Genomic DNA, 17,324 nt, shown 5'->3' on the forward strand with positions numbered 1-17,324 from the left:
GACTGTCTCCCGTGGGAGGGACCCCACGCTGGAGCAGGGGAGGAGTGTGAGGAGTCCTCCCCCTGAGGAGGAAGGAATGGCAGAAACAACATGTGATGAACTGACCGCAACCCCCATTCCCCCTCCCCCTGCACCGCTGGGGGGGAGGAAGTCAAGAATTTGGGAGTAAAGTTGAGGCTGGGACGAAGGGAGGGGTGGGAGGAAGGTGTTTTAAGATTTAATTATATTTCTCATTACCCTACTCTGATTTGACTGGTAATAAATTAAACTTATTTTCCCAAGTCGAGTTTTGCCCGTGACGGTAATTGGTGAGCGATCTCTCCCTGTCCTTACCTCCACCCACGAGCCTTTTGTTATATTTTCTCTCCCCTGTCCAGCTGGGGAGGGCAGTGACAGAGCGGCTTTGGTGGGCACCTGGTGTCCAGCCAGGGTCAACCCACCACGAGTTGTCTGTGTGCATTGCAGTCACTGTGCATGTTCCAGTTGGGATATTTTTGGAACAAGTGAGGAAGTTTATTCCAGTTATTTCATTTATAGCAAAGTAGTAGCTTGAACTTGAGAAGAGCTCCCTGTTTGTGTTATTCAGCTGTGCCGTGCAGTGGTTGGAGGCTCTTGATACTACCGCTGCTTTACAAAAATATTTGGCACAAGCTCCTAAAATCACTGAGACTTTTTTTCTCCCCTGCTGAAACCCTCTTAATTTTGTTCCTTGGTAATGTGACATACATCCCCCACTTGTGCACACAAATACCTTTAAGTTTTAATTAATTAATTAAAAATAGCTGAAGTATTTAAGGAGGAGCGCCTTATAAATAATAAAGGAGAACATCTTGTCCATTCTTGCCATTACTCAGATAGAGGCAAGCAGCTGGTATGACGGTGGGGTCCTCCTGATGTGATTATACCAAGTTCCAGGGCAGGACCTTGCATCAATTGGTGTGAAGTACCTGAACAGCTGGAGGTTAAGTAGAAAAGCATCTTTTTTTAGTAGCTAAACTAACAAGAGTAAGTTTGTGTGAAGCAATGGGAGCAGAAAGTGATGTTTCCAAGATGGAGCAAAATAATTCTCTAGCAATTAGGCCTCCACGGATTCCAGGCTTATCTATTACTGGGATCCACATTCATCCCACCTAAATTCAGACACTCATCGGATTCAGTCAAAGTGAAAAGTGGCCAGATTCGTCTCTTGGATGTGCATCCCAGCCTTGCCCGCACAGGAGACCTTCCCTTCGGCATCTCAGTTAAACTTCAGTGGGATGAGCATTGGCCAAAGAGTCTCACCCAGCAAATCCTCGAATCTGTTTGACTCTTCCAAAGTCACTCTGGGAATTTGTCTTTTCAGGTGAGGTCCTTCTCCATAAGGAACAGGAGGGATGGCTCATCTGCAGAGAGAAGGTGGCTCTGAAACCCTTTCACAGCTTTGGGAGTTATAGCGCACTTTAAAAACTCTGTTTCTTTGATCCTAGTGCCCACAAAGCCTCAAGTCTATCCCTAGTTGCAATCATTAAATCAGAAATATCCAGTGTTACTGGCAGGGAGAGCACATATATCATCAAATTGCTCCTTTTTATAAGTGGTTGATCACTTCTGCTGTGCTTCAGGGAAGCTATGTGAGAAAACTTTTGTGCTCATTTGTGAATAACAGCAGGGATAAATGGTGTTTCTCCAGCTTGTCAATTATTTGTTCTTTTCTTTCCATCCACTGTTTGAGTTCTTGATCTTGATGAAGGTATTATTTAATTCCTGCATTTCTGAGCCCTTAACCTTGGACAGATACATAATAGGCTTGTATTTAGGCACTACTGGGGTGCTTCAAGCAAGCTGTTTTTCTTTGAAGCTAAGAGTGACTAAGCCTGGGAAGTTCACTGTTCTTCCTCATCTCCTCCTGGTAGTTAATCGACTTCACAAGGGATCTCGAGACACTCTGTTAAGCCTTTGAAGTTATTACCTACTAAGGTTTTGCTCTTTCTGAGTCCTGAACATTGAATTACTGACTGCTGTTAGAAGCAACGAGAAAGGATTCACAAAACCGACAGAGCATTGCCTATAATTTCTGCAGAAAAAGAGCTGAATTTAATGGATAAATTGTGTTGCTGGGGAGATTTTGATTCTGTTCCCTCCTCTGTCACCAGTTTGCCTTGTGATTTGTGGTAGCGTTTTCAGTTGTGCCAGTCACATGAGATCAAAACCCATGAGTCAGACTCCACCCAAATCATGAGCCTGGCTTCCAGATCCAGGAGCTTTGAACAGAGATCATGTTGCACTTTTTCTTTAGTTTATCTTTCATTTCTGGAATTTCCTCTGTCTATTCCCAATGTGTCTCTAGCAATTAATGTTTCCCACTCTTTTGGAAGTGTTGGGAAGATATTTTGACCATTTGGGGCTGTTGGAGGCCTCGTTTGACCTCCACAATTCATTTTAGTTTTGATGTCTTAAGTGAATCTTATTTCTTCCAGACTCCACATCTTTCTCCTGTCCCCAATGACTTCTGCATCCCTTAACCTCAGGTGACCCATCGCTTCTGTGTCTTCGTTGCCATTCATCTGCTTTGTTCCCCCAATAATCCTCTCTGGTCTTGTGAGGGTTTTTCACGGTTGCCTTGCAGGATGGAAAATGTGTAAAAAGATGCAGATCTGGGTAACCCTTAACCTTTGTATGAGAATAAGTAATTGGAGAGAGCAGGGAAATGTTCTCCCTGAGTCTCTTTCCTGAAAAAGGTGTAATTGTTACTTGCAGCACAAGAAGTGGGTGATGAGGACAGGAGATTGCCTCCACGCAGGATGGAGACCTGCAGGAGGGCTGGAGCTTTGCATGTTATTGTGAGACAAGACCCCTTTGCTCACAAGGTATTTGCAGGACTTGGCAAACCAGGGTTTTACACTCACTTTGAAGGGGGTCAGGTGAAGAGTGGATCAGACTCAATGGCGTTATAAGCCAAAGTAAATCCAGAGAAGGTAAGATGAGAATCAGCCCTTCCGCCTGCACTCTTTCGCCCTCTAATTCAGTTGTCAATCTGTTTTTCTTCAAATTTTAGGTTTGTAATATATTGTTTGTAGACTCAGTTAGCCAACTCCATTATGAAGGGTATGATTATGATTGAGATGGTGAAAAAGCCAAGGGGAAATTTGGTGTCGTATCGCTGTTTTCTCCTATAGCATTTGCCTCTTTTCAGGAAGGGTAAGAAGTTAAAAGTTCTTGGCAATGGTTTAACAAGCCAAAGCCAAAACAACAAATGTGACTTTGCAGTAATTATCGCATGCAGTACGGTGGTGCCTGGTATTCCCATGGTAACATTGTCATTGTTTTGCCATGAAATTTGCAGAACAGAGCTAACTATTTAATTAGTAAAATTTTACAAAACTAGGTTACTCACACCTCAGGCAGATGGGAAAATGCATCTTCTCTTGCTCATCCTCATGCCATACCCCTCTTTCACCCATATTGCTTGCTGGTTCTTGCATGTGCCACGTGGCAGACACATTGCAGATCCGTAATTTCAGGTAAAAGTGCAGCCAAACTGTACTCCCATATCCAAATACCTATAGAGTCTGAGTGTTTGAAATCGAATCTGAACACAGAGAAAAACTCTTTACATAGCCCCAAACTTTACGACGGGCTGTCTCCAAGCCTTGAATCCACACTCACTCCATATTCTGGTGGATGGGAAATCTGGAATTTGTTTTTAAACCCAGAATCATCAAAAGCTGCGTTCAAGACATGAGGAAGATTCACGATGCCTACCAGAAAATCTTTCAGCTAAGCATTTTACATGCAAGGCCTGAATTTGTAGCAACTGGACACATCTCAAAATGTTTCTAGCTGTGCTGTGAATGTTTCACAGAACTGCAATAATTAGAAGCGATTCCTTCTTTAAGACAGAGAAATGCTACCTCACAGCTTGAATATTAATAAGATAAAATTTATGAGGGCAGAGTAATATAATATTTTCTCCAAAGGAAAAGGGCATGTATTTGCTTAGTTCTTTCATCAGCTGTTTTCAGACACACACTGTGTGCATAAAATACAGTTATGCAACCCATGTGGGTCAACAACGGAAGGTTGGTTGCTTCACCAGGATTATAAGAATCTTTTAAACACAATGGTACCACAAATTAAAATGGAAATCTATCAAAACCATTATCGTCCTGAAAGCTTTGGCCACAAGTATAATTATTCTAGAAGGATGTTGTCCTTGGACGCAGCTTTGGCTCAGTTCAGCTAGTGTTATTTGTATCCCTCCATGGCTCAAAGTCAGAATTTGCATGGCTAAGGACCATAAATTTTTAGAGGAGAAAACAGGCTGTTTCCTCAATGCTAACACTAGCAGTTTTTTATTGTTTTGTAGTGGTTTGTAGGCAACTCATTAGGTACTAGAGATAGGAACAGAATGAATGCGGTGGCTGAAATCTGCCTTGAACCTTGGAAGGGTTCGGATGGAGATTTCTGTCTGGATTTGGTTGTTTGTGTTTGAGGCTGTTGCTTTACTGGATGTGAACAAGAACGAGTGAATGTCCGGAGTGCTTGGGTTTAAATCTAGATCTGAAAGTCTGCATTTTGGATAGTAAAACAGTGAAGCAGATCTGGAGCTGATACAAGCTGCAGTCCACAGACTTAAATAGAGCAGAAAACCTGCCCTGACTTTTCTAGCATGTCCACGAAGCAGGCAGTCCTGAAGGGATGAGAGTAATTGAAAGAATATACAGTCTCCTGGATGTTGCTTGCCATCAGCAAAGGACACATTTCCTTTACCCAGAGCTGCCTTTAGGAGAGGCACCAGGTTGCTTCTCAAGCTCCTGACAAAGGCTGAATCCTGAACTAACTCCATTCTTGTTTTGATGATAAACTATATTAAATAACAGGCACTGTCAGTTATTTTTAAACTGGTTATTTTTCTTTCAACATCCAATTTTCCATCTTGAGGGAGGTAAGTGACTAACAGTCTGAAATCTATTTTTCCTCTCTTTCCATCCCTCAGGCCGGTATAGATGGAGAAAGCATTGGGAACTGCCCATTCTCCCAGCGTCTCTTCATGATCCTGTGGCTCAAAGGAGTTGTGTTCAACGTCACCACTGTTGACCTGAAGCGGTAAAAATTGTTCAGTTTAATTGAAAATAGTGATATGATCCAGTGTTTGCCCTATAGAAAGGCCCACAAAGTTCAATCAGATTTGTATCTAGCCTAGAGAGTCTGTGGTGCACAACAAAATAGTTGGGATTCAGGTTTGGGGTTTTTTTTTTTTTTACTTGTGGAATGTTTTTATATTAAACAGGGTGCTTGGGGTGGTTTCAAAGTATTCTAACCACAAACTGCAGAAAAAAAAAAGAAGGGCAAACTGATTTTTTAGGAACTATAAATATGTATAACTACCTGACCATAAAGATTAGTGATTTCATTACTTTTTCTCTCTCTGCAGAAAGCCGGCTGACCTACACAATCTGGCTCCTGGGACCCACCCACCTTTCTTGACTTTTAACGGAGAAGTCAAGACAGATGTTAACAAGATTGAGGAATTCTTGGAAGAGACTCTTGCACCTCCAAAGTAAGAACTTGGGATTTTTCAGTCAATATTCCATTTCCGAGGAATGAAAGATGTCCTAAGAGGAGTTCCTAAAAAGCACTCCCTCATACAATCTTTACTTACAGGAGTAATATTTATTTATGAAACTTTCTGGCTTCAGTGAGATGACTTCCATGTGTGAAGGTTACTTGTATGACTAATAACTGCAGAATGTTTTCTCTGTACACATTTCAGGATGCCCTTGTATGCAGAATTAAGGAGACCAATACTAGAAAAATTTTGTAGGGGTCTGGTGTCCACATTTTACAAAGCTAAAAATAACTTGGAATAGATGCTGAGAATTGCCACACAAAATATCTGTGCCAGGAAAAGCATTTTACAGCGAAAAAAATGGAGGTTTCTGAGCTGTATGGTATATTAGAAAGGTTGGAATGGGAACTGATTACAGAGTACGAGAGGCTCTGGAGGCAGAAAAGTACTCATTATTCTAGTCAAGAAATGACAGGAGCCCGTGGCTGGAAGTTATAACCAAACTAATTCGGATTAGAAACAAGGCACAGATTTTTTCAGTATGGATGATTAACCATTGGAACAAGCTACCAAGGAAAGGTTCAGATTCACTAGATATGCCTTAGTTAGTCAAACATTTTGGACTTAATACAAGGATAACGGGAAAAAAATTGTTGGCTTGTGTTTTGGACTTTAAAATCTATGAATCAATGAAAATTGGCTCGGTTCCTTATGGAGTGTTTTACCTCCAACTGAATCAGCAGCTGTAGGCCAGTCCTGAGGCAAGAGATCAGATATTTAAATTTTCTATACTCTGGTCCAAGACCGCTGAAATCAGTAGGAGTATTAGTTTGTGTTGGTCTTTCAAATCGATATATTCCTTTGCACCAGATGTCCATAAAAAACAATTCAGAGACTGAAAACTTTATGTTCCTTCACCTGGGTAATACCAACATGCCTTGCTATTACTTCCTGGAGTACATTTTCAGTGTAGGGGATTAGACACAACTGCCATTCATAATAGAGAGAGCTGACTGCCAAACTCTCCTGCACCTTTCTGGAAATTTATGCTTCCTTCTGATTTAAGGCCACTGTATCTTGGATCGTGGTCACATAAAGCACCAGTGCAATTACCTTTGTCATGAAGCCATCCTTGCGTAACTATCCAAACGCCTGCCTTGACAGACACAGATATTATTAAGAGGGACTTGCCAAGCTGTTGTTTTGAGATAAATGACAGCATTAATTGCAGTTCCTGGTACAGGGCTTTTTTATTTCTTCTTGTAAATTGTATTTGTAATCATCACTATGTTGCTGGTAAGAAGATGTTACTCTCCACATTGCTTCTTCCTTTTCAGGTACCCCAAGCTGGCTGCTAAGCACCGGGAATCAAACACTGCTGGAATCGATATCTTCTCCAAATTTTCTGCATACATCAAAAATACCAAGCAGCAGGATAATGCTGGTGAGTAGGATCATTTCCCAATGTGCCAGGGAGTTTGTGTACTTGGAATTGCAGTAATTTTACCATTCTCCCATCATTTTATTGTAAACTCTGTCCATATGACATCAGGTACCACTGCTGATCAACTTGAGATGGTAGGTTCAGTGGACTCAATTCACATGTCCACAGTTGAATTGACTACATTTATACTTGTAAATAAAACAGGCTGCAGAGCGTTCAGTAGCCCCTTCACCAATTGCCATGACATGGCTCCTGTCCATACAACCCCGCTTCCTCACCAGAACAGGATCCCATACTGCTTACTGGAAGTGGCTGGTGGCCCGTGCTACCTCCTCTACTCTGCCCAGGCACTGCTTAGAGGAGTGCTAATTGACTGGACCCGAACCCATGCTAGTACTAAAAATTTAGCAGTGAATGACTGGCTGAGAGCAACCCATGCCCTGACCCTTCATAATTTGCTAGGTGTGGCCATCGGACTCTTGGCCCACTTATCTCATGATTATGTTACGCTGTTATAGCTAATTTGGTCATATAAACTGAGTTATATCAAGACATTAAACATAAAGTAATTAAATGAAAGAAGTGGCTTTAAGAAACGTAATTGCACTCTGTAAGCTCCAGACTTTCCCTCACATGTTTGTGTGTCAAAAGAAATACACCGCCCCCCCCAGAAGCTGGATGCCATGCATATTTACACACATCCTACACTGTCTTTGTAATGAAATTGCTTTTCTTCTCCACATTCCTTTCCTCTCAGAGAGGCGAGACTTCACCTAGTCTAAGCTCCCGTTGCTCCATGAAAGCTAATGGATTTCTGCCGTATCCCTCGAGATGATCTAGTAGAATATTTGGAGTCACTCACTGATGTACATCTTACCTTATATTACTAGTTTCACAGACAGAGACCTAAGGCATGTTAAACACCATGCGCTCATATCATATCATATCATATCATATCATATCATATCATATCATTCAGAGAAGACTAGAGTTTTTCAGGTTCCAGCTCTGCCACAGATTTCATCTATGTGATTATATTTCATTGTCTGGGGCTGACCCATAAGATGAAAATGGGTAAATGATGATTTATGGCAGATAACAATCTGCTCCGTAATATTTTTGGGTTGTTAACAGAAGGAAATAATTTTAGTGCTTCTCTTCTCAGGGATGCTAAAAAGTTATTTTTTTGTCTAATGCTAATGGGATGCTCAGCTAACCTCTGTAGGAAGTTGTAAAAGGAAGATAAATTAAGAGTTAGACTAAATAAATGTTACAGTGAAAATAAAATATCTTGGCCATTTACAAGGAATTTTTATGGTCTGCTACGCAACTGTAAATCTTAAATTCAGCCGTGCTGCCCCTTGCATTCTAAAGCAGCCATGGGTATCTGTCCACATGCATAATCCCAATGGGTTGCTTTTCAGTGACTTTGCAGTATGCAAATCCCCAGACTCATAAGGGCTGGCAGCTCCAGCCAGTAATAAATGGTTGTCCTAGAGGTGTCTGCATCTGGCTATATCCAGAGCTGGAATTCAAGGTCAGATATCCGCTACTATGAGATAAGGAATCTAACCCGGCAAAGTGCTCGTGACCAGGTCTCCACATTTTCACTAGCTGCAGTGTGATTAATGGGAGCTTTCCCTAGTTCTGCCTAACAAAATCTTGGTTTAGGTACTCTTGAAAATAAAAGGAAAATCCTTCCCAATGGCAATTGAGCACACCGAGGTTATAGAGAAAAGAGATGTTAAGTTGCAGGAGAGCAACAAGCTTTGTTCCCTGCAAACGTCCTCACTCCGTTTTGTTAGCTGGTTCGTGCTCCTGTGATATCCAGACACATTGCAATCTCATACTGATACTCAACTTTCCTCTTTGAAGTAGCGAAAGGCTTTTAGCTTAATTTTTTACAGCTGGAGTGGTGCAGTGCAAGGAGAATAAAGCAGAGGCGAGCAGAGTATAAGCATGTTCTTTCTATCAACGGAGTAAAGTACCTGAGGACCTCGGAGTCCTTGGGACTATCGGTGCAGACTTATGCCGTGTGGGCAGTAGACCTCAATTGCAGCAGAGTAGTTGACTTTCAGTTTTCAAGGGCTAAGCAAGAATAGCTTTTCCCTTACCCCAGGGACATTTTACCCACTTTCCTATCCAGCTCATCTGAACCTGCAGCAGTCATTCTGAAGGCTGATTTGGATATCAGACAATGAGTTAATTAAAAGGTAGTTGTGTTAGATTTCTTGAGTAGTGAAAAGACTAAGTAGTGCAAAAAGGAAAGGACAGCACCACTGTATACATATTTCCCAATGAGCCTATCTCTTTTTGATTGTTATTTTTTAAAATTGCAACACCGATCAAAAAGCAATCTAGGGCTCTAGGCCTGATCTGATACATGTCATTTTGCAGCAGGTTCTGATGCATTATCTTTCCTATATAACAGCAGAAGTAGTTGTGTATAGTTCTGTAATAATAAAAAGCATTTTATAAACATAAAATATAATTACTTAGAAGAATGTCCCTTTCCCTGTCTGCATGTGAGCAGGCAAGATCCGAAAAGAACAGATTGCTGCTTGTGGTTATCTTATGCAGTTCCTATATACCCCAGCTCTCAGATAAAGGTACTGATACATGTCTCATAGTCAATTATTTTTTTATATAGTGGTCTGGATTCTCCATTCTATTTTTGATTTATTAACAAGCCTTTTTCTATTTGTGCCTTTGCTTGGGTTAAGCTGGAAAGCCACACCAGTGTCCAGGACGTCAGTTGTACATGATCAAAATGCACAAATAGAAGAAGACGTTAATAAATAAAAAATAGAATGGAGAATCCAGACGAGTATACAAAAAAGAATTTTAATTTCTTTTGGTTGGGAGTAGGGGAGTGCTGAATACCAAGTAAGCTAAAGCAGCAAAGATCAGGTTGTTTAAATTATGTTCTTTTAACTTGGGAGTCAGGGAGGTGAATTCATTAAAGCGTGGGATATCAGGCTGCTGTAGCATCAGCCTATCTCTATCTGTGAGAAGTGTGGGTTAGGTGTAATTATATGTGATCATTCTTCGTAGCATACTGGTTTAGCAGAGATCATGCAGTCTACGTAACATGAGCTCTCACTACAGCCTGTGGCTATTAAATCTTTGCGGAAAAGTGGTGTGAAGTGGTTGGGATAATTAAGGAGATTTATGCAGTATGAGGATACTGGATGTGAGAATTAAGGAGAACCTAATTCACACCAAAGATAAGCCCAAGCTGGTGTTCCTCCCGGGAGGGTTTACAGCCGGGGTCATGCAACAATTTCAGACTTCAAGTGATGCCATCACTTGGCTATGTCATTGCAATATTTCCTATCCTGAGAAAGGTTGGTAGAAGGCATTAATAACAGAGTCAGTAGCCTTTAAGTAGCTAAATGATGTTTTTTTTTCCTGATAGTGGAAAAGTGGAAAACAAGATTTGTGATTTCTTGGTTTGGTGTCTGTCTGAATTCTTCCATGTAAATGACTAGACACAATGATACATATGTCTGTGTGTTTCTAAGATTGTGATACCCTCTGCTGGCAAGTATGTGAATATATAAAGCAAGCAGCTTTACAATCAGGGCTGAAACATCCCCTTAACAAAATAGGTTTGCTTCTATCAAGACAGTTTCCTCTTACAAATGCAACATTGTCAAGAGAAGTGTTTCATAGTAACCTATTGTTTTTGACAAAGTTTTCATGGAAAAAATCATGTTTTTTCTGGATGAGTTAAAATTACTTTGAAGTAAAATGCTTTAACATTACAGAGAAAAACAGTACTTTTTTTTTCTGGATTCATGCAGTACTTCATTAGCCACACACCATTATGTTTTGTGCCTGGCACAGAAGCAGGTGATAACCTTCTTCTGTAAGTCTGTATGGCAATATGTTATTGATCATGATTCATTTACTTACCAAAGGTATTTGGCAGCTAGGCTGCCCTGATTTAATAGTTCCCTGAATTTCTGATTCTTTTTTCCATCTTTGTTTTCCTAACTTTTCTGTCTTGTAATATAAAAATGTTGAAAGGTTTGGAACGGGCTGGTGAGGGCTGTAAGCCCAGAAGCAAACATGCTCATGCCATATCAAAGTCCCACCACTTTTAAGCTTCTTGAAAGAGAAGGAATTGATTCCAGATTCTCAGGATGTGGCAAGCTGTGTTTAAAGAAAGTGTGTGCATTTATTATTTCAAGTCAGTTCAATTACAACGGGCTTGATTCCTTCCACCCCCCATGTCACACGATAATTTTATAACGGGCCTCTCTGAAGGAGTCATCTCCTCATCGCAGGATTAGATCCACGCCTCGCTTAGATAGCACAACTGGGGTATTCAGTCCTCTGGCTGGTGCCACCAGGCTTCACCGTTTGTACTTGAAATGACAAGTGCTCATTCACACACGAACAGGAGTCCTTGGGAGAGCTGAGTGTCAGTAGTCTTAAAAATAATTTCCTGGATGCTCTTGCTCAAGTTTTCATGGCCAATTTGAGACTTTGGTTAGTGATTTTTTAATACCTAGAAGGAGATCTTGTCTGAACACAGGAAAGTAAACCAAGACCTTGTGAGTTTACTTTGGTTCCTTTGGTTGATGCTGAGCAAGTCACTCAAGCTCTGTACAGTAACCAGGGTAGCAACAATTTATGTATTCATTGGAGGAGGATGAAATTTAATTAATTGGAATGCTGTGTACGTATTCGGTATCCTGCTTATTATTTTTTCTTGCGAGACTGTATACTGCAAACCAAGGGGACAACCTATAGTAACCACCCATTAACCGTCCTGCCTAAAATTGTAAGTTCTTTAGCTCATAGAATGAGCCCTTTGATTTCATTTATGAGTTTAAAAAGTTGTTCTTGAATTGAGTTCTTAGGGGGCACCAGCTCCAGTGTGGGTGGGCGCATTCATTAGTGGTACGGAAGGATATTTCACTGTATGGCTCTTCAGAAGGCACTGAGCCGGGAGACCACCAACATGATTTCATGCAGAGGAATTTCCAGCCGTCTGACCAGAGGACTCCACTTGTCTGGATTGGATTTACATCAAGAGGCCAAAAATAAAAGCACATTTAAATCATTAACTTACATGTGATTAAATGCCGTTCACCTCTTTCAGTAGCTACATCACACTTTGTGGTTAAGTGCGTGAGGTGGGAAATGTCTCTCTTCATGTGCTGTGTACAGCAGTACATATACTGTATGTATACAGTAGATATGCACAGACACATATTGGACTGGAATTAAAACTGGCCTACATCAGTTTTAGGCAGCTTTGACTCTGTGGAGTTACTCCTGCTGAGAAGAGACTCAAACCCACAGTTATCGGTACGTGCACAGGCTGGATGGCATGCTCTGATCCTTTCTAGAAGCCATCGCATACCTCCTTGAATAAGCAGAAAATCAGTTCACTCCAAAACCCTACCTAGAATATTTACAGTAATAACAGCTCTGTGGTGCAGACCTTTTGTGGCACCTGACCTGATGTACGTAGCCGGGATAGGAGCTTCTTGATGTTGTGGGTCAGCCTGTGTCATCCTGACAAGCATGGTCTGGTCTGGTCTCCAACGGCAGGTCGGTGCAGGGGAGCAAAACATCTACATCTGTCCCCAAAGCATCTCCGTGCTTGGTGGGGAAGGACTGGAGGTCATGTGTCTTCCTTCCAGCCTGACTTCTCACATCCAAAGGGGTCAGATTGTAACGGTAAACATGACACAGCTTGTCCTGAGTCTTTGATTCTTCTGGCGTATTCTGTGCTCAGCAAAGTTCCTGGCAAAGCTCCTCTTGACTTCAACAGAGCAAGTTTAAAAAGCTGTTTGGATGCCCTTGAGTCGATGGGGAGTTTCCTGTGACAGGGAGCTTGGATCAGGCTCTAATTCAGGACCAACATTAATGCTTTATGCTTTTTACATAGATTTTCAAAGTGCCATATAAATATATAGGTATAAATATATACACGTGTGTGGGTGATGTCTGTGTATCAACTTGCCATTAAAATTTTTCCTTCTTCCTCTTTAGTTGCAGAATTTCCCTTTTCCACTACAAAACCCCTCACCTGTCCAAGGGCCAGTACGAGCCACAATTTGTCCTGTGCTGTGACAATATTAAGTTTTCTCTGTCATGCAACCAGGAAGGACTAGAAATAGCTTTTAAAATTGTTTTAGAGAAAAGGATTTGCTTTGTGATGGAACATATCAGGATGACAGATCTTTAACTTTGGCCTTTTGAAGCACAAAAAAGCTATTTCAGAACATTTTAAACAAGTTTTTATGGCGCTCTCTGAGCTGAGTACTGTTGGGCTTGCGGTAGCTAGTGTGCCTGGCAGCTTTACAAAACCAGCCCTAATATAAAAAATACCCAGTCTTTAAAACATATGTAAAATAGCTTTTCTGCAACATTTGTGGCACATAAAGTAGCAAATACATGTTGGTGAGTGTGATATAAAGTTTTTATTGCCATTCATTTGGGATGACCCATATAACTCACTCATGATATATTAATAAAACTGTTCTCCGCTCTGTCTCTTTATAAAAACACACATATAAAGACCGCTAAAACAGTGGTGATAGCTGTGTGCTAACTTGTTAAGTAGTGCCGCAAGTTGCATTTATCATCCATCCTAAATTGCTTTATCTGCTTTCTGCCCAGTAATCAAAGACTGATTCTAAAATGCTCAGAAACAGCAGTTTGCAAAATAATTTTGCCTGAGAAATAACTTTTTGAAAGTTCTCAAAATCATGCTGGCTGGAGGCCCATCAATATTCTGTCTGGTACCAGTGACAGCTTTAAGGACCAATATCTTTTGACCTGCCAAAACTAAGAACTGAAATTTTATGCCATTGGAAGGAAGAGGTTTTCAGTTTTCTAAAATGATAACAAACCATCATCTTAACCTCAGAAATAGGTACCTTACTAGGGAATGTTTCTGAACTTTCCTATCATTTAGTTTTTTTCCTTCTTCTAAGACCTTGCTAATTAAGGTGTGAAGATTTCCTGATAGAAATGTGAAAAATACTACCTGAAAACAATACAAAACTAAAACTCTGTGTAAGTCCAAATGCGATCAGACTGCAAGTCCTCCAAGGCAGGGGCTTGGTATGCCTGATGAGCAGTCTTAGATGCAGCCATTCTGGGAACAGTAAATATTTACAATTAATGTACTAGCAGACACCGTTTTCTGACACATCTGTGCCGAAGTAACTTTGAAACCATAGCATACCATAGGGAGGGAGAGAAAAAAAAAAAAGAAAGAATATATATAAGTTCAAGACAGAGAATATGCAAACCCCTAAAAAACAGTTGACAATATATACTGCAGTCAACGAGGTTAATGATGTGCTCAAATTAAGGCATGTTCTCAAGCCTTTGCTGAATCAGGGCCTATATGCACAGGCCAGGCCTAGACTAAAATACTTGCAACGGGAACGGTAGTTGGCAGATGCTCTTCTTTAAGAAGGAATTATTTCCCCTGTGTGTTTGAATATTTCTCCAAGCGCTGCTGGCTTTACTGGGATGCTTTGTTCTGTTTCCCAGCTGAGCTCCCATGCTCGCACACAGCAGCAGTAGCACAGCTGGAAGTGGATTAGAGCAATCTAGCGGCAGCAGTCCTGGGAGGAATTAAGCGCCTCGCTGCTGGAATGGGGGGCCTAAATTACATTATTATTTAGAATTGACTTTTAACTTCATTGCTTTATGGTTTCGCACTGGTGGGTAACTCCCCTCGTTGCAATATACTTGGTGCATCTTAAGTATGTTCCCCACAGCAAGGGCTTAGATGAAGTTACGGCCTTACTCAGTGGTGTCCAAATCTTATATAAGCAAATGGGCAGATTTAAGCACCCAACTGGTCTTATTGTCCCGAGAGGATTGTTCACAGGCTTATATTTAGCCATTGTAGAGCAAGCTATCACATGATAGAGAGCCCAGTGACTGGCTCCTGGAAGTCAGTTTGCAAAACTGTTGGTGACTTCAAAGGGAGAAGGATTGGCCCAGAATCTGTTTTTCCCAAAACATATTTTTTGTTTTATGCATGCAAATGTTCTTCATAAAATAACAGGGAGGAGAAGAATGCGACATAACTGAAAATCAGTGCTGCTAATTTTCTTTATTAGATCAGATCTTAAATCGTTGACCTTTAGCTTGAAAACAGTGCTGGGAATAAGGTGACTAAATGGGAATTGGAGACATAATTCTTTTCTAAATATCTTGATTCTTCTGAATGCAGGAAAAAAATCAGAATTTCACAGAGTTTGAGGCTAGAAGGAACTGTGGGTTATTTACTACTATCTCCTGTAAATCACAGCCCAGTCAGTTTTGCCCATTGAGCAAACTTGTCATTATTTCAGCCTTTAGAGTATAAGTTATTTTGCATCAGAGCAGAGAATAGGAGAAACTGAAGGGTCTTTGATGCACAATGCCCCTTTAAGGGGGGGGAACGACGACGACTTACTGGATGATAGATGCCCAGCTGATGGCAATAGCTGGACCATGTTCTGCACTGCAGAGGAAGGTGAATCATGGTGATTCAGCCAGTCAAAGCTGAAAAACAAATATTTCCTGGACCTTAACCTGGAATTAGCATGACTCAACATGTGAGGAAGGCATCTACTCAGCAAGACTTTCTGCACCACTCCAAGGCATTGGTCCAACTGTTACCATCTCTAGAAGAGAATGACCAGATGGCCATGGGTAAGCCCCATGACACATCTGATTAATTGCACACTGGGAGAAAAGATACTGTGATCTTTCCAAGCATCTTAAGTCTTGAAGCATGAGATTTAATTACAGTCATTGTCTTAATGTTGAGTAGCAAATTCTCTGTGACACTGAGGGTGGTGCAGGCAACCTACCTCAGTTCTTGTTCCAAGACCTAAAAGATGATATTAGGGACTTTAAAGTGCCATGACATGCCCATGCGGCTCTATCCCCCTCCAGCCCAGTTTCTCCCATTTCTGCCAGAACTGGATTAAAGCCTGCCTTTTCTTCGTCTCTTTATAAACCCCCCAAGAAGTAAGTCCACCTCCCCTCCCTCTTGTTTATTCCTTAAAGAGTTCATTACTTTGGCAATGTGGAAACTGAATTTGTCCAGCTTCCAACCATTAGACCTTTTCATGCCTTTGTCAGCAAGGCTGAAGAGCTCCCTCACACTTCCCAGATGTTTTGTCCATGGGTGAGCATCTGTGCACGTTGGCCTCTCAGCCTTCTCTCCGATAAGCTGAACAAATAGACCCTTCAAACCTGATATTTTGAGGCTTGTTTCCAGTCCTTGAGCACCGTATTATTGTTCTCCTTTGACCTCTTGCTCGAATTTTCAAAGCCTTTGTTAACTGGGGACACCAGAACTGGGAAAAATGTTCTTAATACTTGTTGCAACAGTACAGTTGCAACAGAGGGAATATGACCTTCCCACTGATGCTTGAAAATTTTTCATACATGCAGACATAATTATAACTCTTTTTGCTTCTGCTCCTTTCGGAGAGGTTAAGTTGAGGCATAATCACAATGATCCCTAAGTCATTTCATGGGGCTTGAAACAAAAATTCTCCAAAGCAGAGAAACAATGGAAAAGAATTAAGATGTGGGTCATTTGTAAATCTCATCGTCTCATTTTTTTTTGTATCCGAGTAACAATTTTTGAACACAAAGGGCAGAAAATACTGGAAACATTAAAATAAAACAATTTGGGACTGAGATTTCCTAAGTGAACTGAGGGATTTGGGAACTCAATAAGCTCTAAAACTTCATCCTCAGGTGCTGCTAGCTAGGCATCGCTGTGTTTCCCCCTCCCATGGCTTCACTCCACCGCTGCTAAAGTGAAATAATTTAGTTGAAATCAGTGGAGTGTAATTGGGATTATCCTGGTGTAAACAAAAGCTGACTTTATTCCTCTACATGCCTGGGATTGAAAGAAATTGATATTAAATATGCAAGCACCAACAGCCTGTAGAGGAACAATCTTCTTTGCTTAAATATTAGAACACAAGGGGTCCCCACAGCACTGTCACTAAAGCTCAGTCGCACTCTCTACCAGAAGCTAACTTTACTTTTATTTTAATGCAGAAACATGTAGTTAGTTTTTCTTTGTTAGTCCCAGAATCATCTTGTTTGCTCTTTGCTAGTAAAACAAAACTTTACACTCCGAGTAAACACACAGCATCTTAAAAAACAAGACACCGGAGTTATAATCTCATACTATAAATAAGTGGGTTTATAATCTGCAGGGCTTGATGGTGGGTTTTTCAGGTTTCTGATGCAAATCAGCTGCTGCTTGTCTGCAGTTGGTTTGGGGACACCTGCACAAGACTAGCGTCGCAGAGGTCAGGATTAGGCCCTCGGGGA

General features: G+C 41.1%; 1 protein-coding gene across 2 annotated transcripts in view; it reads left to right on the forward strand.

The window, feature by feature from the left end:
- The window catches only part of CLIC5 (chloride intracellular channel 5), a 76,965-nt gene that overhangs the window by 47,117 nt on the left and 12,524 nt on the right, over window positions 1–17,324 (forward strand). For both annotated transcript variants that reach the window (XM_009319680.1, XM_009319681.1), the window contains exons 2-4: window positions 4,976–5,085; window positions 5,414–5,539; window positions 6,886–6,992. In XM_009319680.1, coding sequence (XP_009317955.1) covers window positions 4,976–5,085; window positions 5,414–5,539; window positions 6,886–6,992 — 343 coding nt within the window. The remainder of the gene's footprint in view (window positions 1–4,975; window positions 5,086–5,413; window positions 5,540–6,885; window positions 6,993–17,324) is intronic.

Source organism: Pygoscelis adeliae, unplaced genomic scaffold (assembly GCF_000699105.1).
Source record: "Pygoscelis adeliae isolate BGI_AS28 unplaced genomic scaffold, ASM69910v1 Scaffold121, whole genome shotgun sequence".
In the NCBI taxonomy this organism is placed as follows: Eukaryota; Metazoa; Chordata; class Aves; order Sphenisciformes; family Spheniscidae; genus Pygoscelis; species Pygoscelis adeliae.